Raw genomic sequence first — 23,071 nt, forward strand, 5'->3', positions numbered from 1 at the left:
CAAGTTTTGCTGATTATTCCAGTAATTTCTTTCATTAAAAGGATTTAGTTCAGAGGCATACATTTAGTGGTTAAGTCTGTTTTGTGTCCTTCCATCTGGTACAGTACCTTAGCTTTTCCTTGACTTTCATGACTTTGACACTTTGGAAGATTCAGACCAGTTATTCTATGAATGTCTGTCAACTTAGGTTTGTTTTGATGTATCTTCACAATTAGATTCAGATCTTACATATATCACAGAAGTAATGTTTATTCTTGTTGCATTCTATCAGGTAGCCCATGATTTTTATTTGTCCCATCACTGATGATAATCACTTTGATCACTCATTAAGATTGTATCTTCTAGGTTTGTCCACTATAAAATTTTTCCCCCATCTTTGTAATTAGTAAATATTAGATAGTGAGAAGCTTTGAAACCATGCAAATATTCCCTTACTAAACAAACTTTCAATTTATTCATTTGTTTATTTATTTATTTATTTTTTTTTAATTAAATCTTTATTGTTCAGATTATTACATTTGTTCCTCTTTTTTCCCCCCATAACTCCCCTCCTTCCAGCTCCCACCCCACCCTCCACCCTCACTCCCCACCCACTGTGTTCATCCATAGGTGCATGATTTTTGTCCAGTCACTTCCCGCATCTCCCACACCCCTTTTTCCCCCAAGAATAGTCAGTCTATTCCCTTTCTATGTCCCTGATTCTATTATAATCACCAGTTCATTCTGTACATCAGGTTATTTATTCACTTGATTCTTAGATTCATTTGTTGATAGATGCATGTTTGTTGTTCATAGTTTGTATCTTTACCTTTTTCTTCTTCTTCCTCTTCTTAAAGGATACCTTTCAGCATTTCATATAATACTGGTTTGGCGGTGATGAACTCCTTTAGCTTTTCCTTATCTGTGAAGCTCTTTATCTGACCTTCAATTCTGAATGATAGCTTTGCTGGATAAAGTAATCTTGGTTGTAGGTTCTTGGTATTCAGCACTTTGAATATTTCTTGCCATTCCCTTCTGGCCTGCAAAGTTTCTGTTGAGAAATCAGCTGACAGTCGTATGGGTATTCCCTTGTAGGTAATTGAGCCTCTTTCTCTTGCTGCTTTTAAGATTCTCTCTTTGTCTTTTGCTCTTGGCATTTTAATGATGATGTGTCTTGGTGTGGTCCTCTTTGGATTCCTTTTGTTTGGGGTTCTCTGCGCTTCTTGGACCTGTAAGTCCATTTCTTTCTCCAGATGGGGGAAGTTTTCTGCCATTATTTCTTGAAATAGGTTTTCAATATCTTGCTGTCTCTCATCTTCTGGCACTCCAATAATTCTGATATTAGACCGCTTAAAGCTGTCCCAGAGGCTCCTTACACTATCTTCACACTTTCGGATTCTTTTTTCATTTTGCTTTTCCAATTGGGTGTTTTTTGTCGAATCTTTGGTTTGATTATTGTGCTCCTCTGGTCTGCTATTGGGTATAATATTCTTTATTTCAGTCCGTGTATGCTTACTTTCTAATTTCTTTATCGTAGCATCGAGGGTCTCATTAGTTTTCGTGAGGCTCTGCACAAATTTATGGCAAGCCCTCAAAATTGCGATTCTTAGCTCCATATCCTCCATTTCTGTCATGTTTTTTTGTCTCCGCATCTTTTATGCTTTCTTGGTGTACCCCCTTGTGGTCTCTGTGCGCAGTCTTGTTCTAGCCAAGCCTTAATTGTTGTAGTTAACACTAGAGGGGTTTGACCACCAGGTCGACTGGCTATAGGAATCAGCTGTATGGAAAACGTCTGCCTTCTGGGGAGGCGCTAATCCAGCCTTTGCCTGAGGCGATCGGCAAATGGCTGTGCGCAGGGTTTGGGCGGGGCAGGATCAACAGGGCGGGCGGAGGGAGCAGTTATGGCCACGCTCAGTCCCGTTCCCAGAGGCTCTGCTTCTCAGAACCCCGGCAGCCACTGCAAACCTCGGAGAGAAAGCTGCCCTCAGGTTCCAACTGATGCCGGATAATCCCGCTTCTCCCGTTTGAGTCTGGGTCCCTAGAGACTCGCCCGGATCTGGAGCCCAGAGTCTGAGACTCACTCCCGACAGAAAACGACAACCGCACCCTCAGCCACCAGCCCGCTTTGCGCGCGCACCTCGGTACCTTTGTATTTTCCACACTGCGCCGCCTCTGAGCCTCGATTTGCTGTTCTCTTTCCTTCTAGTTGTAGAGTCTCTCTTCAGCCAGCCTTCCTGTGGTTCTGGGTGATGTCCGTTCTGTCTTTTAGTTGTATTTTTGAAATGGTTGTTTGCGGCAGCGGTCTCCGGTGTTTACCTACGCCGCCATCTTGGTCTCCTCTCATTTGTTTATTAATGTCACTATGGAGTCATGGTTTCCTATTTTATATAGTGAGTTATATTCTGTTACTATCATTATTCTTTTAACTTTCTACTTTGAGATAATTCTAAACATATGGAAAAGTTATGAGAAAGATTCAAAGGTTAATTGAACTTTTATCAGATTCCTCAAATGGTAATATTTTATTACATTTGTTTTACCTTTCTCTCTTGATACTTATACATATGTCTCTCTGTATATGTCTATTTATATGTCACACACATGAAAATTTTAGAAAACTATTTGGAAGTCAGTTACAAACATGATGTCCCTTTACTTGTAAATACTTCAGTGTGTATATCTTAATTACAGAAATAATTTTTTTATAACTGCAGTTCAGTTAACAAAATCAGGAAATTAACATTGATATAACATAATTTTTAATTTACAAACTTAATTCAAATTTCACTAGTTACTCCAATAATACCGTTTATAGCAAAAGAAAATTCTGAATCATGCATTAATTTCAATTGATATGTCTCTTTAGTGTCCTTTATTCTGTAATAGTTCTTCAGTTTTTCTTATGTTTCATTGATATTTTTTAGGAGTATAGACTTATTCTGTAGGAAAAGTTTAAATTTGGGTTTATCTGAGCTTTCCTCATGAATAGATTTAGGTTATACCCTTTTCCAGGAATGTTACAGAACTGATTTGTGTTCTTAGTACAGCACATCAGGAGGCTCATAATACTGATTTGTTTTACTACTGCTGATGGTAGTTAGCTTTGATCACTTGGTTAAGGTGGTTTCTGCCAGGTTTTATTTTAAAATTAGGAAGGTACTATTATTTAGAAGAAGATTTTAAAAGAAAAGTATTCAAACAAACATCTTGTTTTTAAATTTCATTTTAAATATTTGATTATTTTAATTTCTTGAAAAATGTATGGTAGTCTGTTTTCTAGAAAGAGTATATCACAGTTTATTATCAGAAATGTACATTCATATATTTTTCTTTAAACTCTTTTGACGAGTTACTTTTATCTGATAGTGTACTTTTCCCAACACTGGTGCCCGTATCATGATGTTCATTGGTGGTCCAGCCACTCAGGGGCCAGGAATGGTGGTCGGAGATGAATTGAAGACACCTATAAGATCATGGCATGACATTGAAAAAGACAATGCCAAATATGTTAAAAAGGGAACTAAGGTAATTTTGTTTTTTATTCTTTATGACTTATTAGAAAAATTTACTTGATAAAAGAGGAAGAGTATGGGGGGGGAATGGGGGATAAGTACATATATGTAATACCTTAATAAAAAAAAAACTAAAAAAAAGAGGAAGAGTACAAATATTTTATGATAAATCTGATATTGTGAAATCTGATACTGTAACTACTGTTCAGAATTGGAGAAATAGTCTTTCTTTCTTGATAACTTATGTTATAATTATTCTAGTTTTAAATGTTTAAAAATTTAATAGTATGCACCACTAGGTATCTCTTTAAAGATTACTCCTGAGAGAAACTCTGTGTGTGAGGCTTTTCTTTGTTTTGAGTGAGAGAAACATCAATGTGAAAGCAAGACATTGATAGGCTGCTTCCTGCGTGCCTCCTACCAGGGCTCCAGCTCCTACCTGGGCATGTGTCCTGACCAGGAATTGAACCGGCAACCTTTTGGTGCACAGTACGACACCGAATCGACTGAGCCACACCAATGTGCCTCTTAAAATATTCATGTTGCCCTAACCGGTTTGGCTCAGTGGATAGAGCGTCGGCCTGTGGACTGAAAGGTCCCGGGGTCGATTCCGGCCGAGGGCATGTACCTTGGTTTCGGGCACATCCCCAGTAGGAGGTGTGCAGGAGGCAGCTGATTGATGTTTCTCTCTCATCGATGTTTCTAACTCTCTATCCCTCTCCCTTCCTCTCTGTGAAAAATCAATAAAATATATTTTAAAAAAAATATTCATGTTAAGGAATATTTTCTCCAGGAAAAATTTCTTGCATTTTAAATTTTTTTATTTCCAAGAGGCTGTACTTTATTTATTTATTTATTTTAAAATATATTTTATAGATTTTTCACAGAGAGGAAGGGAGAAGGATAGAGAGTTAGAAACATCGATCAGAGAGAAACATCGATCAGCTGCCTCCTGCACACCCCCTACTGGGGATATGCCCGCAACAAGGCACATGCCCCCCATCAGAATCGAACCTGGGACTCTTGAGTCCGTAGGCTGATGCTCTATCCACTGAGCCAAACCGGTCAGGGCAAGAGGCTGTAGTTTAGATATGTATATTTTTTATTGCTTGAACAGTCTATCATTTTTTTTGAGTTATTTTCTGTTCATGTAACTTCAGTTTTACTTGTAAATGTGCCAGTACATTTTTCACTAATGTTGATTTTTGACTCCTTTGTATTGGTTTTGCTTGTTAATGTTCCCCTTTTATTATTATTAATTTATTTATTTTTGCTAATCCTCACCTAAGGATTTTTTTTTTTTCCATTAATTTGTAGAGAGTGTGGAAGGGGGGCAGGGAGGAAGAGAGAGAGAGAAAAAAAGAGAGAGAGAGAGAGAGAGAAAGAGAGAGAGAGAAACATTGATGTTTCAAAGAGACACATCAGTTGGTTGTCTTCTGATAGGGGCTGGGGATCGAACCTGCAACCCACGTATGTGTCCTTAATCAGAATTGATCCCTTGACTCTTCTGTGCATGGGCTGACACTCTAACCACTTAGTAACTGGCCAGGGCTAATGTCCTTCCTTTAAAAAAATTCTCTAGAGTTTGTAATTTTAATTTAAGTTGTACTATATTGTATCATATGTCCTTTTTGGTAGTCATTATTTATCTTATATATTTTTTATTACGTTTTTATTGATTTTAGAGTTAGAGGAAGAGAGAGGATAGAGAGATAGAAACATTGATGAGAGAGAAACCTCATCAATTGGCTGCCTTCTGCACACCCCCCCACTGGGGATCAAACCTGAAACCCAGGCATGTGCCCTCACTGGGAATTGAACCAATGACCTCTTGGTTCATGGGTCGATGCTCAACCACTGATCCACACCGGCCAGGCTATTTATCATATAATTCTAAGTGTAACTAATAACAAATATTTTTTGTCACTATAAATGCTTTTCCCCCCCGGCCATTTAATTTTCCTTTTGTGCTTGGAATTTTTCTTAGAACTTCAAAAAATGTTTTATGTTTGTTTATTTTATTGCTTTTTTATTGTCTAGTTTGATGTTTTTGTTACTTGCGTGTGGATTTAGCCAGGAAAAAGAGTTCTGTGCTGTTCTTCTACCATTTTTATGTATAAAGAGCAAATTGTTTGGTTTGCCTTTCTTTAACTTTAGCCTAATTTAGGAGTTTACAATAGTCCTCCCTTATTCGTGGTTTCACATTCTGCAGCTTCAGTTACCTATGGTCAGCTACAGTCTGAAAATATTAAATGGAAAATTCCAGAATAAACAATTCATAACTTTTAAATTGCTCACTGTTCTGCATTACTCTGTTGGGACAGAATAACCCCTGACCATGAATAATCCCTTTTCCCAGATGGTAGATGTTACCTGCCCAGGAGTCACTTAGTAACCATTTCTGTCATGGTATCCTAGTTCTTGTGTTCAAATCTGTCACTATCCTAGTACTTGTGTTCAACTTTTACTTAATAATGACCTCAAAGCGCAAGAGTAGTGATGATGGCAATTTGAATATGCCAAAGAAAAGCAATAAAATACTTCCTTTAATTGAAAAGGAATGTTTGTATGTATAGGAAGAAACATAGTACATATGAGGTCCAGCACTATCCGTGGTTTCAGGCATCCACTGGAGGTCTTGGAACATGGATAAGCGGAGACCACTGTATTTAGAAAGAATGGCTTTAAAAAATATATATGTTGTTATTGATAGTAGAGGGAGAGGTAGAATTAGGCAGGGAGGAGGGAGAGAGTGAGTGTGTGTGTGTGTGAGAGAGAAACATCGATGTGAGAGAAAAACATTGATCAGTTGCTTCCCATACATACCCTGACCAGGGATGGAATTCCCAACCTGGGTATATGCCCTGACCGGAAATTGAACTAGCAACCTTCTGCCCTGACTGGGAATTGAACAGGTGACCTTCTGGTGCATGGGACAGCTTTCAACTGACTGAGTCAACTGGGGAGAATGGCTTTTAAAGAAGAATGTGAAAGTAGCATATTTATAGAAGTTACCGTATTATTTTATAACACATTATAGAAAATTAAGTTATAACACATTGCATTAAAATTATTGTGGATTTTTCTTTTAATATTTCTTAGGTTATTTTACTCTATTAATGGGGAAAAGAATTATAGGATGATTAGTTTATACATTAATGTTATGTGATTAAAAAAATCTTTTGTAGCATTTTGAAGCATTGGCTAATCGAGCTGCCACGACTGGTCACGTTATTGATATTTATGCATGCGCATTAGATCAGACAGGTCTCCTGGAGATGAAATGCTGTCCCAACCTTACTGGGTATGTATTTAAATTTTTATAATTTTTGTAGTTATAAACTAATAATGAGACTTTACAAATATAAACCAGCAATGACAGTTTATGAAAAAATTCAGTCATCATCTTCTTACTCCAGGGCAATAGATGTTAACAGTTTTTGACACTTCTTTTACTTTAAATTTTTTTTAAAATATACTTATAAAGGCATATTTTTAAAAATAATTCTTTATTGTTGAAAGTATTACATATGTGTGCCCCCCTTTTTAAAAAATATATTTTTATTGATTTCAGAAAGGGAGGGGGGAGAGAGATAGAAACATCAATGATGAGGGAGAATCATTGGGTGCCTCCTGCACGCCCCCCCCTGGGGATCAAGCCTGCAATCCGGGCATGTGCTCTGAAGGGGACTCAAACTGCTGATTCATAGGTTGATACTCAACCACTGAACTATGCTTAGATTTTTTGCAATATAATTCACATACCATAAAATTACTCATTTAAGTATACAATTTAATGTTTTGTGTATTTTTTTTACTATATTTACACATTGAGCAACCACTACCATAATTTAATTCTAGAATATCTGCATTACCCCAGAAAGAAACTCTGTACCCATTAGCAGTGACTCCCCATTCTTCCTTTCTTTCCCTCTTCCTTCCCTTCTCAGCCTAGACAATCACTAATTTTTCTGCCTCTTAGTATTTGCCTATTCTTGATCTTAGTGGGAAACCGTGTAATCTTTCACCATTAAGTATGATGTTAGCTATGGGTTTTTGTAAATGCTTGTATCAGGTGAAAACTTTCCCATCTAATCCTGTGTTGAAATTTGTTTTCAGGAAAGGGTGGTGGATTTTATTAAATGCTTTTTCTACATCTATGGAGATGGTCACATGTTTTTTGTTTTTATTCTATTTATATGGTGTATTACAGTGGTTTTATTTTTTGTATATTAAACCAACCTTGTATTCCTAGGATAAATCTAAATTGTGAATAATTCTTTTTATGTATTGCCAGATTTGATTTGTTAGTATGTTATTAAGGATTTTTGCATCTGTTTCCATAAGGGATTTATCTTGATTTGTAGTTTCTTTCTTATGATATCTTTGTTGTTGGTATCAGGGTAATACTGGCCTTATTGAATGAGTTAGGAAGTGTTTCTCTTCCGTTTGCAGGCAGCCATTACATGTTTTTGGGATAATTTAATTAGGTGTTAAAAACTCAAGCTTGTCAACTCATTTTTCAGGTTTATTTATTTAATGCATCCATCTAATAAATATTCATGAAAACATAATGTGTGTCAAACTGTTTAAGGTACTGCAGATACAGCAGTGAACCAGACATGAAAATCTGTCCTCATGGAGCTTATCTTCTATTGCAGGACTGTTCAGCGTAATTTTTTTTTTTTAAATATATTTTATTGAATTTTCACAGAGAGGAAGGGAGAGAGATAGAGAGTCAGAAACATCAATGAGAGAGAAACATCGATCAGCTGCCTCCTGCACATCTCCCACTGGGGATGTGCCCGCAACCAAGGCACATGCCCCTGACCGGAATCGAACCCGGGACCCCCCAGTCCGCAGGCCAATGCTCTATCCACTGAGCCAAACCGGTTTCGGCGTCAGCGTAATTTTTTATTGGACATAGTCTCTGCATTGTTCCATTGAAATGTGGCAAGTGTGACTGAGGAACTGAGTTTTTAATTTTAGTTAATTTACATTTTAATTTAATTAGTCACATGTGTGATGCACAGTTCTAGTAAGAGGAGATGAGACAAGTAAAGTAGATAGTATGTCAGATGGTGATAAATGTTAGGGAGAAAAATAAGTCAGGAAATGAGGATAGGGGTTTGCAGTTCTAAATAGGGAAGAAGGAATGACCTCAATGAAGGTGATGGTTTAGCAAAGACTTAAGGAAATAAGAAAGTGAGCCATGTGCATATATGAAGGAAGAGTGTTTTAAACATAGGGAATAGGAAGTGCAAAGTTGAAAACATACCTGGGGTGTTTGAGAAATAACAAGGGTAAGTGAGGGGGGTCAGATTGTGAGGGTCCTTGACTATTATTAGGACTTTGGATTTTACTTTGAGATAGGAAGTCATTGGAGAGTTTTCAGCAGAGTGATGTGATCTGACTTACTGTTTTAAAAGGGTCATCTGACTTCAGTTGCCTTCAGTAAGAGTCCAGCAGGTCCTCTGATAACATTTTGTTTCATTATAACTAGAAATGTGGTGCACAAAATTCATGCATGGGTAGGGTCCCTAGGCCTGGCTGGCAATCAGGGTTGATCGGGGCCTTCCTTCCCCTGGCTGCTGGCCGGGGCCTTCCTTCTCCCTGCTGCCAGCTGCCAGCTGGGGCCTTCCTTGGTTCTGCGCTTCCTCCTGGTGGTCAGCGCATGTCATAGTGAGCGGTCAGACTCCCGGTCGGTCGAACTACCGAGGGGACAATTTGCCTATTAGCCTTTTATTATATAAAGATTGGTGAGGAAAAAAATTTGATTCCTGGCTGGGATCACTATGGAGTTTGCATGTCCTCCCATGTCTGCATGGCTTTTCTCCAGGGACTCCAGTGTCCTCCCATATCCCAAAGATGTTCAGTGATTGGCATGACTAAATATCCCAGACTGAGTGAGTGTATGTGTGTGTATGTGTGTGTGTGAGTGTGAATGTATGCTGCAATGGGAGAGCTTCCTGCCTAGGATGGTGTCTGCCTTATACCTTGAGCTGCTATCATATGCTCCAGCCACTCTCGACCCTGAACTGGAATAAGTAGGTTGGAAAAAAATGATCTTCCTTGTTTTTATTAATTTTCCTTAAATGTATGTATAAATCACATTTATTTCCATGCTTAACATTATAAGTGTTTTGGGTTTTTATTTAGAAGTTTGATCATCTTTTTGTGATCAGAAATATGCCATAGGAACTTAACTTGTGTTTATATCAATTAGCCTGTGGTAAAATTGGTTTGTTACAGGCTATTTTGCTTAAAATTTCAGTTTCCAAGGGTGAGGTCTTACTGTATAGAAATACAGGAATACCAGGTGGTAGCATGACAGGTGGTGAGAAGTGGTTGGATTTGGAATATATTTAGAAGGTAGAGGAATTGCTGATAAATTGCATCTGGGGCTTGAGAAAACCAAAGGAGTTTACTGGAAGGATTGGGTTGCCCTTTATTGAAATGGATAAGACTGTGGGAGGAAGAGTATTTTGGGAAAAGTTTGGTGGTTCATTTTTTTTTTTTTTTTTTTTTTTTTTTTTTATATTTTAGATCATTTTTTTATTTTTCTTTTTTTTTTTTTTTTTTTTTTTTTTTTTTTATAATTTTTATTTCTTAAAGTATTACAAAGAATATTACATATGTCTCCTATTTCCCCCCCATGACATTCCCCCGGCCCCTACCCCCCGCCCCCCCGCCCCGTGTCTTGTGTCCATTGGTTAATCTTATATGCATGCATATAAGTCCTTCAGTTGGTCTCTTAATCCCCCCCCAACCCTCCCCAGGCTCCCCATTGTAGTTTAACCTTCTGTTCAATGTTGCTCTGCTTCTGTATCTACACCTGTTCATCAGTCCATACTGGTCCCCTTTATTTGTCCCAACCTCACAGGAGTAGTCTCAACCTCACCAGGGCCGTCTGAGCCTCACCAGGGCCGTTTCAACCTCACCGGGGTCGTCCCTACCTCACGGGGGCCGTTTCAACCTCACCGGGGTCGTCCCTACCACACCAGGGCCGTTTCAACCTGACTGGGGTTGTCGCTACCACACCGGGGCTGTTTCAACCTGACCGGGGTTGTCCCTACCACACCGGGGCCGTTTCGACCTGACTGGGGTCGTCCCTACCTCACGGGGGCCGTTTCAACCTGACCGGGGTTGTCCCTACCACGCCGGGGCCGTTTCGACCTGACTGGGGTCGTCCCTACCTCACGGGGGGCCGTTTCAACCTCACCGGGGTCGTCCCTACCTCACGGGGGCCGTTTCAACCTGACCGGGGTTGTCCCTACCACGCCGGGGCCGTTTCGACCTGACTGGGGTCGTCCCTACCTCACGGGGGCTGTTTCAACCTCACCGGGGTCGTCCCTACCTCACGGGGGCCGTTTCAACCTGACCGGGGTTGTCCCTACCACGCCGGGGCCGTTTCGACCTGACTGGGGTCGTCCCTACCTCACGGGGGCCGTTTCAACCTCACCGGGGTTGTCCCTACCACACCGGGGCTGTTTCAACCTGACCGGAGTTGTCCCTACCACACCGGGGCCGTTTCGACCTGACTGGGGTCGTCCCTACCTCACGGGGGCTGTTTCAACCTCACCGGGGTCGTCCCTACCACACCGGGGCCGTTTCGACCTGACTGGGGTCGTCCCGACCTCACGGGGGCTGTTTCAACCTCACCGGGGTCGTCCCTACCACACCGGGGCCGTTTCAACCTGACCGGGGTTGTCCCTACCACGCCGGGGCCGTTTCGACCTGACTGGGGTCGTCCCTACCTCACGGGGGCCGTTTCAACCTGACCGGGGTTGTCCCTACCACGCCGGGGCCGTTTTGACCTGACTGGGGTCGTCCCTACCTCACGGGGGCTGTTTCAACCTCACCGGGGTCGTCCCTACCACACCGGGGCCGTTTCGACCTGACTGGGGTCGTCCCTACCTCACGGGGGCTGTTTCAACCTCACCGGGGTCGTCCCTACCACACCGGGGCCGTTTCGACCTGACTGGGGTCGTCCCTACCTCACGGGGGCCGTTTCAACCTCACCGGGGTTGTCCCTACCACACCGGGGCTGTTTCGACCTGACTGGGGTCATCCCTACCTCACGGGGGCTGTTTCAACCTCGCCGGGGCCGTCCCTACCACACCGGGGCCGTTTCGACCTGACCGGGGTCGTCCCTACCACACCGGGACCGTTTCAACCTCACCGGGGCCATCCCAGCCTTACCGGGGAAACAGGAAGTTTGGCCCTCAGTCCCCTGCCGGCGGCTCCCCACTCGACAAAATCTCCAGGCATTCCTGGTGGTTGCACATCCAGCGCTCCTGCCCTCCACCAAGTGCACAGACTGCCTGTCTGCTGTCCCGCAGCGCCCCACCAGAGACTGGGACCAGTGGGCATGTTTGTGCGCTTGCTGGTACAGCAGTTCCACAGTGCCGGCCGAATCAGGCCCAGCCCTGGCCGGCCCCGGACCCGACTCTGCCCCCCGATTGCGTCCCTCCCAGATGCAAGGAGCTGAAATCTGCAGCCTGCTGGGATGGGCTCTGTACTTGGTGCTTCAGCACATCCTACTCAGTCTCTATGCGCTTCTTTCTATGCGAGGAGTTGAAATCTGCAGTTTGTTGGGTTGGGCTCTGTACTTGGTGTCACATCCTACTCAGTCTCAATGTTCTTTCTCTCCTTCCAGTTGTAGAGCTTCCACTGGGCCAAGTTTCCCATGGTTCTGTATGATAGGTGTTTGTCTGATATTTGGTAGTTTCGATGTTGTTGTGCGAGGTAGCACGCACAGGTCTCTTCCTTATGCCGCCATCCTGGTTCTCCTGGGTCTGCTTCTTGAGTGTGTCTCTCATGGCTGCGAGCAGTTGAAGTCTGCAATTTGTTGGGATAGGCTGCAAAAGCGCAGGTGGGTCTTTTTGTGCACCTGGCACAGCTTGGATGGGGATGTAAATTGATTAAGGCTGAGACTCAGGGAGTCGCCATGGCGGAGCAAATAGCACTGGCTGAGTCTCCGTGGCCCCTTGACTCTCTGCCAGGGCTTTGTGTCCCCCAGTGCCGGCGAGCAGCTGTGCAACAGAGTCTCCCTCGCTTTCTGATGGCTGCAAGGCCATGCTGCCTCTCCCCGTAGGGTCTGGTGCTTCATGATCCCGCCTGAACCAGCTCAGTGGATTTGAAAGTTTGCCGAAGAAAAGGCGCTTCTACTTGTGGGTCTGGCACAGCCCAGATGGGAATGTAAATTGCGTAGGGCGGGATCACAGGGAGTCGCCGGGGCGGAGACTCAGTGGCCCCTTGCCTATCCAGGACACCAGGACTTTGCGTCCCCCAGTGCCGGCGAGCAGCCGAGCGCCAGAGCCTCCCTCGCTTCCTGACCGCTGGAAGGCCGTGCCGTCTCTCGCCTTGTGGCCTGGGGCCTCAGAGACCCGCCCGAACCAGCTCAGTGGATTTGAGAGTTTGTAAAAGCACAGTCATTCCCTCTTGTGCCTCTGGCACAGCCCTGAGGGTAGGGCGGGGTCACAGGGAGTCACCAGCGTGGAGGAAATAGCGATGGCGGCGTCTCCGCGCCCCTCGCCTCCCCGGGAAGGTGGTTCATTTTTTAACATGTTTGGTTTAAGTTGCCAGTAGACATCCATGAGGGAGATGAGATGTCCAGAAGGCACTAAGATATAATGTGCAGCCTAGAATGCAGGAGATAGGTTTGGGCCGGAAGTTTGAATATGGGAGTTGTCAGAATATTAGTGATTTTTTTTAAACTATAAAAATGGTTGAGATTATAAAATGGTGAAATATAATACTGTAAAGGTCATGGTAACCTTCCTAAGGGTAGTGAAAGTTGACTTAGAGTGAATTAGAAAAAGAACAGACAGAGGGGATTGGAGGCAGCTGTTATAGACCAGAACTTCCCAAACTTTCACATGCACAGATCAGCTGGGTATCTTGTTAAAATATAGATTCTGGGGTTAGTATGCCTAGACTTGAAATTCTACTTTTCAAGCAAGATCCTTGGTGATGCCAATGTTGTTTGAGCAAGAGCCACAGTGAGTAGTAAGGGTATAGAGTGGTTTGCTGTTAAAGGAAGCAGATAAGTGGGGCCGTGTAAATTGTCATTAATCTGGAATGCATTATCAAGTTTAGTGATAACACAGATTGTCATAGATGACATGTTTGTAAAACTAGAAAATTTGAAAGAATCTATATACAAACTATGTACAAACTTTTAAAATTAGTATATTAAGTTGTCAAGACTTCTAGGTCAAGGTCAGTGTACAAAATTCAACTATATTTTTATACTAGAGGCCTGATGCACAAAATTCGTGCAAGAGTAGGCCTTCCTTCCCCCAGCTGCCGGCACTGGCTTCCCTCGGGCACCAGGGACCTGGGCTTCCCTTTGGCCTCCAGCAGGCACCCAAGACCTGGGCTTCCCTTGCAACCTCGGCTTCGTCCAGAAGGTCATCTGGAAGGACATCCGAAGGATGTCTGGTCTAATTAGCATATTATGCTTTTATTATTACAGATACCAGTAACATAAGGAAAATAAAATTTAAAAAGATACAATCTATACTGGCATCAGAGCATAAATCAAGACTTTAACATTATCAAAAGTAAAATTACTATTAATTATAGCACATCAGTTTTATTCTTTCACCTATTTAATTTTTTGTTTAAAACTACTTAAAGTGTCTTTAAAATATGAGCAAATATATGTGAATATTTGTGTGCATCTGTGTATGTCAGTGTTTGTATCCCCCTTGTTATATAAAGAGAAAATCTACACATCTTCCCCCACTTTTCACTTATATGTTAGAGATTGTTCTATAGCAGTGCATAACTCCATTGTGTGGATGTGCCATATTTTATTCAACTAGTCTCTTAATAAATGGAAATCTGGATTGTTTTCAATATTTTATTATTACAAAAAGTGCTTCAGTGAATAGCCTTATGTGTATACTTTGCTTTTTTATTTTTCATTTTTGCCAGAATATTTGTGGGATAGATTTCTAATAGTGGGGTGGCTGGATTAAAGAGAAACTACATATCACATGTAATTTTGTTCAATATTGTCAAGTTCTTTTGTATTGGGGTTGCACACTTTTTATTCCATCAGCAATGTATGAGAGTGCCGGTTTTTCCACAGCATTTTCAACAGAATACATTGTCAAACTGTGATTTTTTTCTGATTAGAGAAGAATCTTGGAATAGTTTTTGACAGTTACTGTTTCTTGAAACTTTAAAAAGTTAAAATAGGTACATGCTTACTGAAAAAAAGGATTAACAGTACATTAGTACATAAAATGAAAACGGTTCCTCAGTGTCCTTCTACTCTCATTCACCGGGTATAACACAAGCTTTGATATGACACAAAGACAATTTTGCATATATAGACGTACACACATATGTACTTGTTTATTATTAAGAATGAGAATGCAGGCTGTAAATAGTCAGGTATCTTCACCATTATGGAGAATAGAGTGGGTTGGGTGGGAGGGACACATTTGTTATTGTGTACTCTTGCATGTTTTGAATTTTATTATGTGTGGATGTGTTGCTTCTTTAAAAAAGACTTTTTAAAAATTACTGAGGACAATGCAAATGTTAGGGATATTCAGTTGCCCTCAGGATTTAGATTATTTGTGCAAAGGAAGCAGATAAGTGTTTGAATTTTAAAAGTTAATGGTAATGTAGCACATGTTAGGAAGTATTTTAAAATTTGTTAGTAGTACTAAGAGGTAATTTATGTTTTTGGTTTTAACACATGTTTAGACACTTGTTTCACCTACATTGTTTTTTGTTTTTTTCCATGCAGAGGATACATGGTAATGGGCGACTCTTTCAATACTTCCTTATTCAAGCAAACTTTTCAAAGAGTTTTCACCAAAGATATGCATGGCCAGTTTAAAATGGGTTTTGGTGGTACATTAGAAATAAAGGTAAGAAGCAAAACTTCACACGTGTGGTATGTTATCAAGACAAATTTGTAGGCTTGATCATAATTTTACCTTTAATCACATACAACATATGATTTAAAAATAGTGGTTATATTATATTGAAACCCAGTGTTAGAGATTTTGTTTATTAGAAAGATGTGTCATTATGAAATGTACAATGAAATTTTACTTGAGCATTTCTGCATAATTGCTAGAAAAGAAGATATATAGGTAAAATTTGCTTTAACTTTATTTTTTCTTTATGTAGGGTTTAACTTTTTTAGTGCATTTGATCTTTTTTAGGGCTGAATTTGCTTATGCTAGTGCTAGATTTTTTTAAATTGCAGTAATTGGTATCTAAGAGAAACCTGTTCTATTCTACTTGAATAATCAGTAATTGTTTTACAGTCGGTAGGTTGTTGATATTATTTTCTATCATTCATTTCAAATTTTAATAATGCAGAGGCTTAGTGTTAGTAACAAGTGCATGGAAAGCACATTGATACTGAATTTGCCTTAAATATTTCTTGCTATTTTATTGAATGCTTGCTACATGTCCAGCATTAAGCTAAGAAATTATAGAGATCATAAGGGATATCTAAAGCACAGGTCTTCTTATAAAGAAATTTAGTTTTGATAGAAAGACAAGTTTAATATAGAATAGATTGAAATAATAGTAGATTATAAAAGTGCTATAAAGGTTTAGGAATGAAAGGTGAATGCATCTGGGATACAATTTATCCTAGAAAATAAACAATTTTATCGTGACTTACACTGGGTTTTGAAAATGGCAGAATTTAAGTTGGTTGAAGAGAATACATTTTAGTCAGGAGCCCAGTGTGAGGTGAGAATCAGCACAGTATGTTTGGGGAAACTGCCCAGTGAGAATGGATGGTTTGTATTGGAATGTAAGGAAAGTAGTTTAATTCAGTGTGTTGGTTGCAGTTTGCAGATGCATGTGTAGGCTGAAGCAGCTATTGTAGGTTAAGAAAAAATAGAAGCTGGTGTCTATGGTTTTGAGTTAGAACATATTTTGGGTATGGTATGATATTTAATTGAGGGTGAGTTACCAAATGGAGACCTCCTCTGGGCAACTGAAATAGAGGATTAATGTTAGGTCAAGGCTAGATTTTATTTACTTATTCTTATTTATTTTTACATATTTTATTGATTTTTTACAGAGAGGAAGGGAGAGGGATAGAGAGTTAGAAACATCAATCAGCTGCCTCCTGCACACCTCCCACTGGGAATGTGCCCGCAACCAAGGCACACGCCCTTGACCGGAATCGAACCCGGGACCCCTCAGTCCGCAGGCCGACGCTCTATCCACTGAGCCAAACCGGCCAGGGCTAGATTTTAAATTTGGAAGTTAACATAGAAGTATTCATTGATTAATTATTTTAACATTAGTATATTTTCATTGAACTTTAAATGTGGAAGAAAATCTTTATTCTTATATACTCATAGTTGAATGTTTGAGCGTATTTTTGAGCACACCAAACTGTACCATGTTCTTATTTGCAGACCTCAAGGGAAATAAAAGTTTCAGGAGCTATTGGACCCTGTGTGTCTCTCAATTCTAAAGGACCCTGTGTGTCTGAAAATGTAAGTCACTTTTATTCTAAAAATAACGTATAGTTTAATTCTCAGGACATAACCAACAGAGACCTGGGTGGCAGCTTATAGCATTGCTTTAAAATTATTGTGTGGACTCAGTTTTTTAGTAGAATGTGGCTCAGCTTCTATCGGTATACCTCTGTTTGTAATTGCTCTGTCTGAATACCCTTTTCCCACCCACTCCTAAATTAAAACTTTTGTACTGTCACCAGTCTTCTATTTTTTATGCCTAAGTTATTTCTTACCCCAGTGTGCCTAAAAACAACAACTATGATTTAGAAATTTGGAGACTTCTGAAAATCAAAATTAATTCTGAATTTTATTTGTTAGTAGAATCTACAACAAAGTAAACAAATTAGACTTACGTTTCAAATCCATCCTTATTATTCCATTTAGTGGATGTATAATGCACTTAAAAATGGTAGAATTATGTAGTTATTATAGAGAGGATTATGGGATAAATAACACAAAGTGGGTAAACATCTTTAAAACGACTGAGTTGAAAATTAATTTTAAGCAGTTTACATGGTGAAGATTTCTTTTTTTTTTAAAAATTTATTTATTTATTTTTTATTGCTGAAAGTATTACAAAGGGTATTACATATGTGTCCTTTCCCCGCCCCCCCCCCCCCCCCCGCCCTTGACAATCCCCTGGCCTCCCTTACCCCCCCAGTGTCTTATGTCCATTAGTTATGCTTATATACATGCATATAAGTCCTTTGGTTGATCTCTTACCCTCTCCCCCTTTTGCCCGCCTCCCCTCCCTGGCCTTCCCGCTGCAGTTTGACAATCTGTTTGAGGCAGCTCTGCCTCTGTATCTATTTTTGTTCATAAGTTTATAATGGTCTTTATTATCCATGAATGAGTGAGATCATGTGGTATTTTTCCTTTATTGACTGGCTTATTTCACTTAGCATAATGCTCTCCAGTTCCATCCATGCTGTTGCAAATGGTAAGAGTTCCTTCTTTTTTACAGCAGCATAGTATTCCATCGTGTAGATGTACCACAGTTTTCTAATCCATTTATCTACTGATGGGCACTTAGGCTGTTTCCAGATCTTAGCTATGGTGAATTGTGCTGCTATGAACATATGGGTGCATATGTCCTTTCTGATTGGTGGAGAAACTGTATTCTTATGTGCATATATTATGTGTTAAATCAATATTTCTTTACACATATCAAATATTTCGATAAAGGATGTTAGTTGTAATTACTTTATTAAATGATAATACTTTTTTTTAAAGTCTACAATATGGAGAACTTATCAACACTTTTATATTTACTTAGCAAAAATGTGAATTATTTTATAATTTTATTGTGTAAAAATTGCTTAATTTTATTTGATGTTATATTTTATATGATTTAACATTTTTAAGTTTTTAATATTCAATGAATTTGTTAGAAACCTGAAATGGATGTTTTCTTACTGGAGGTTTTATTCCCCTTCTTTTCACCTTGGTATATATTATAGTAATAAATTACGTTGTCTAATTTTCAAACATATTATATTTTATTTCTACAGGAGATAGGAACAGGTGGCACTTGTCAATGGAAGATATGTGGACTTAGTCCCACTACAACCTTAGCCATATATTTTGAGGTTGTCAATCAGGTATGACTTTATATTTGAATATTGAAACCTATATTTAAACAAGTACTTAATTTAGGCCATGACTTTTTCGTTTTTTTTCTTCCAATAATAATTATAACCCAAAGCTTGTTTTATTTTGGAGTTTTTGTTATTTTCTATTTTTCAAAGCTAAACTCCTTGTGAGAGGACATACTATAATAGAAAGAGATGTCAGGGAAACTGGCAAATGCCTAACCTTGGGCAACCCAATTTAGTCTCTCTTTTTGTTTTTAAATATAAAATGGAATCATAAGTAAAATCTTAAATTTTGTTCTAGTTATGCAGTTTTGTAATTTGATATCTAGCTCCTAATTGTGACAAGGTACATATATGTAATGGTATATGAGTCCGACAAGAAAGTTTTCCCCCTGTAATATATTTTTTTAAATATGGAATTCTTAACAAATTTGTGTGTCATTATTGCTCTGGGGCCATGGTAATCTTCTGTATATTACTCCGTTTTAGTATGTGTGCTGCTGAAGCGAGCACAAAAAAGTTTAATATATCAAAACACATAGAAAGCCATAGCCGGTTTGGCTCAGTGGATAGAGCGTCGGCCTGTGGACTGAAGGGTCCCGGGTTCGATTCCGGTCAAGGGCATGTACCTTGGTTGCAGGCACATCCCCTGTAGGGGGTGTGCAGGAGGCGGCTGATCGTTGTTTCTCTCTCATCGATGTTTCTGGCTCTCTATCCCTCTTCCTTCCTCTCTGTAAAAAAATCAATAAAAATATATAAAAAAAAACACATAGAAAAAAATTACTAGGTAAAGATTCCAGTATTACTGGCTGGCATGGCTCAGTGGTTGAGCATAACTATGAACCAGGGCACATGCCTGGGTTGCGGGCTCCAATCCCTCGTAGAGGATGTACAGGAGGCAGACAATCTATAATTCTCTTTCATTGTTGATGGAAAATCTTTCCAAATATTGGAATCTCTTTTAAATTTTTACTTTATTGATTTTTAGAGAGAGAGGAAGGAAGATTTTTTTTGCTACAGAATGAAGTTATATTAAAGAATTATTTTTAATGTATAAATTACGATTTTTTATGCCACTAGTTATTAGGCATAAAATGAACCACAGACTATTAACAATCAGCCTTTCTAACAGTTAAAATTTGAGAAAAAGATAATGGCTGTTATTGACCAAAACAAACAAACAAAATCAAAGCAAGAATATCTATTGTCAAAGGGCATGAAGAAAGTATTTCTTTTAACTACTTGCTATTTCTTTCTGAGGATCATTACTATAATCATTACTCTCTTCTCATTAATAGTTTTCTGTTGGTCATCTGTTCATCATGTGATTATCTTCCTAAAAGTTCTGTTTTCATATTATATACATAGGGGAGTATGACTTAGTTCAGTTTCTTTTTCCAGTTACTATTAGGCAAAATTGCCTCACCCCTTTCCTTATCCGTTAATTTCTTTACACTTCTTCCTTAATTTCTTCTTTCATATCCTTCTGAATTATGTATTACATGAAATTGATATCCTTGGACTCACTCCTATCTTTCATCATTTTTCCCCTTTGCCAAATCCAATTCTCTTTTATGTGACATATCACAACTGTTTTGTATGTACTGTAAAAAACATCCTTCTAATTGATATAAGAATTAATTTTATTAGTGCTCGGATGTACAGTCAATGACTATATGACAACAACATAATAGATTTTGCTTATTTTTACTCCTTTACTTTTAAGCAGCATAATGCTCCAATTCCTCAAGGAGGGCGTGGTGCAATTCAGTTTGTGACTCAGTATCAGCATTCAAGTGGGCAGAGACGCATTCGAGTGACCACCATTGCAAGGAAGTAAGTTGTATTTATTAGAGATTTAATTTACATATCAACACAATTCTGGATTGTGCTCCCAAACTGGGTTCCTATTTTGAGTGATGTCCATGACTGGAAAATGAACATTTATGATTAATAGCATTTTATTTCTTTCTAGCCCAGCTTATTTGGTAAAATATTCATTGTTAAGAATTGTAAAGCAATTTAAAAATCTATTTCTAAGACACATTCTACAAAATATTCTTTTATTTATCTTATTCCCCTGAGAGGAGGAGAAAAGCTAATATTATCCTGTTATAAACAATAATAATATATATGATGTATTATATACCTGTATAATAACCACAGCCCCTCCCCCCACTGGTCCTGCCCCTGATCACCCCCTACCCAAGTAGGGGGCGGGGCTGGTAGCTAACCACCTGCAGCCCCTCTCACTATCAGCTCCACCCCTGATGGGCCCCCACCACCCCAATGGGCCTGCTGCCCCTCCCTCCAGCTGGCTGCACCCATGACTGCAGCCCCCTACTCCCAAAAGGGGCGGGGCCAGCCCCAGCCCCTCCCCAGATCTGCCCCCACCCTGATCAGGGGCAGGGCTGCTGGCCAACCGCCTGCAGTCCCTTACCTCAGTCAGCTCTGCCCCTGGTTGTCCCCCCACACCAATGTGGGTGGGGCTGGCTGGCCAACCTCCCACGGCCCCTCCCCCAGTTGCTGACCCCCGATCACCCCACCCCCACCCCATTTGGGGGCAGGGCTGGCTTGCCCACCACCCACAGCCCCTTCCCTATAGCTGGCCCTGCCCCCAATTGCCCCCTCCAATCGGGGGCAGGGCCCGCTGGCCAATCCGGCCCTGATCGGGCTGATCAGGGCGGGCTGGCTGGCCAACCTCCCACTGCAAAAGAAGCCATGAACAACGTAACAAGAGCCCACTGTATGGGAGAACATATTTGCCAATGATACATCTGATAAGGGTTTAATCTCCAAAATATATAGGGAACTCATACAGCTTAACAAAACAAAGACTTAACAAAACAAAGACAACTTAACAAAACAAAGACAAACAGTCTAATTTAAAAATGGGCAAAGGACCTAAATAGACACTTCTCCAAAGTGGACATACAGAAAGCTAAGAGACATGAAAAAATGCTCAAAGTCACTAATCATCCAAGAGATGCAAATCAAAGGACAATGCGATATCATCTCACACCTGTCAGAATGGCTATTATCAACAAATCAACAAACAACAGGTGTTGGAGAGGTTGTGGAGAAAAGGGAATCCGAGTACATTGCTGGTGGAATATAGACTGGTGCAGCCATTATGGAAAACAGAATGGAGTTTCCTCAAAAAATTAAAAATGAAACCCGCATTTGACTCAGTGATCCCACTTCTAGGAATATATCCTAAGAAACCCGAAACACTCATCAGAAAGTATATATGTACCCCTATGTTCATAGCAGTGCAATTTACAATAGCTAAGATTAAAATCAGCCTAAGTGCCCATCAACAGATGAGTGGATAAAAAAACTATGGTGTATTTACACAATGGAATACTAGGTGGCAATAAAAAAGAAAGAACTCTTACCATTTGCAATAGCATGGATGGACCTGGAGGGTATTATGCTAAGTGAAATAAACCAGTTAGAGAAAGGAAGCATCACATGATCTCACTCATGTGGAATCTAATGAACCAAATAAACTGATGAACAAAAATAGACCCAGAGACATAGAGGCCTGAACAGGCTGTCAAACTCAAAGGGAAAGCAGGGGAGGGTGGATGGGAAGAGATCAATCAATGAACTTGTATGCATATGTGCATAACTCATGGACACAGACAATGGGATGGTGATGACCTGGCTGGGATGGATGGGAGTGGGCTGGAAGAGGTTAATGGGAGAAAAAGGGGGACCTATATAATACTTTCAACAATAAAGATTAAAAAATATATAATAATAAAGTCATGCTTATATATATATATATATATCTAATTTTACACTTAAAGGAACTAGAAAGAGAACATACAAAGCCCAAAGTGAGTAGAAGAAGGGAAATAATAAAGTTCAGAGTTGAAATAAATGAAATAAAGTCTAAAAAGCAATGAAACGGTCAATGAAACCAAGAGCTGTTTCTTGGTTGACAAACCTTTAACCAGACTCATCAAGAAAAGAGAGGCTCAAATAAATCAAATCAGGAATGAAAGAGGAGAAGTAACAATTGACACAAAGAAACTCAAAGGACTGTAAGAAAATATTATGAACAACTATATGCAAACAAAATTGGACAACGTGTGTGAAATGGGTAAATTCCTAGAAACACAGTCTTCTGACACTGAATCTGGAAGAATCAGATAATCTGAATAGACAGAGCATAACTAGTGAAATTGAAGCAGTAATAAAATCCAACAAACAAAAATCCTGGACCTGATGGCTTCAAAGGTAAATTTTACCAAATATTCAAAGAACTAACCCATCCTTCTCAAACTATTCCAAAAAATTCAAGAAGAGGAAACACAACCAAGGTCTTTTTATGAGGCCAGCATTATGCTAATTACAAAATCAGATATAGACATTACAAAGAAAGAAAATTATTGGCCAATATCCCTGAGGAACATAGGTGCTAAAATCCTCAAAAAAAATTAGTAAATCAGATCCA

General features: G+C 39.8%; 1 protein-coding gene and 1 non-coding gene across 4 annotated transcripts in view; one reads left to right on the forward strand and one right to left on the reverse strand.

The window, feature by feature from the left end:
* The window catches only part of SEC23A (SEC23 homolog A, COPII coat complex component), a 68,126-nt gene that overhangs the window by 17,100 nt on the left and 27,955 nt on the right, over positions 1-23,071 (forward strand). For 2 of the 3 annotated variants that reach the window (XM_070431844.1, XM_070431851.1), the window contains exons 8-13: positions 3,346-3,504; positions 6,680-6,795; positions 15,262-15,385; positions 16,907-16,987; positions 18,523-18,612; positions 20,333-20,442. In XM_070431844.1, the coding sequence (XP_070287945.1) occupies positions 3,346-3,504; positions 6,680-6,795; positions 15,262-15,385; positions 16,907-16,987; positions 18,523-18,612; positions 20,333-20,442 (680 nt within the window). The remainder of the gene's footprint in view (positions 1-3,345; positions 3,505-6,679; positions 6,796-15,261; positions 15,386-16,906; positions 16,988-18,522; positions 18,613-20,332; positions 20,443-23,071) is intronic. The other variant, XM_070431855.1, reaches the window with a different exon arrangement.
* LOC139000479 (U6 spliceosomal RNA) lies at positions 19,014-19,119 on the reverse strand. The gene has a single exon (XR_011469628.1). It is a non-coding gene; the product is annotated as a U6 spliceosomal RNA (small nuclear RNA).

This window comes from Myotis yumanensis, unplaced genomic scaffold (genome assembly GCF_028538775.1).
Source record: "Myotis yumanensis isolate MYYU_CA2020_CCGP unplaced genomic scaffold, mMyoYum1.0.hap1 SCAF_1, whole genome shotgun sequence".
Classification (NCBI taxonomy): Eukaryota; Metazoa; Chordata; class Mammalia; order Chiroptera; family Vespertilionidae; genus Myotis; species Myotis yumanensis.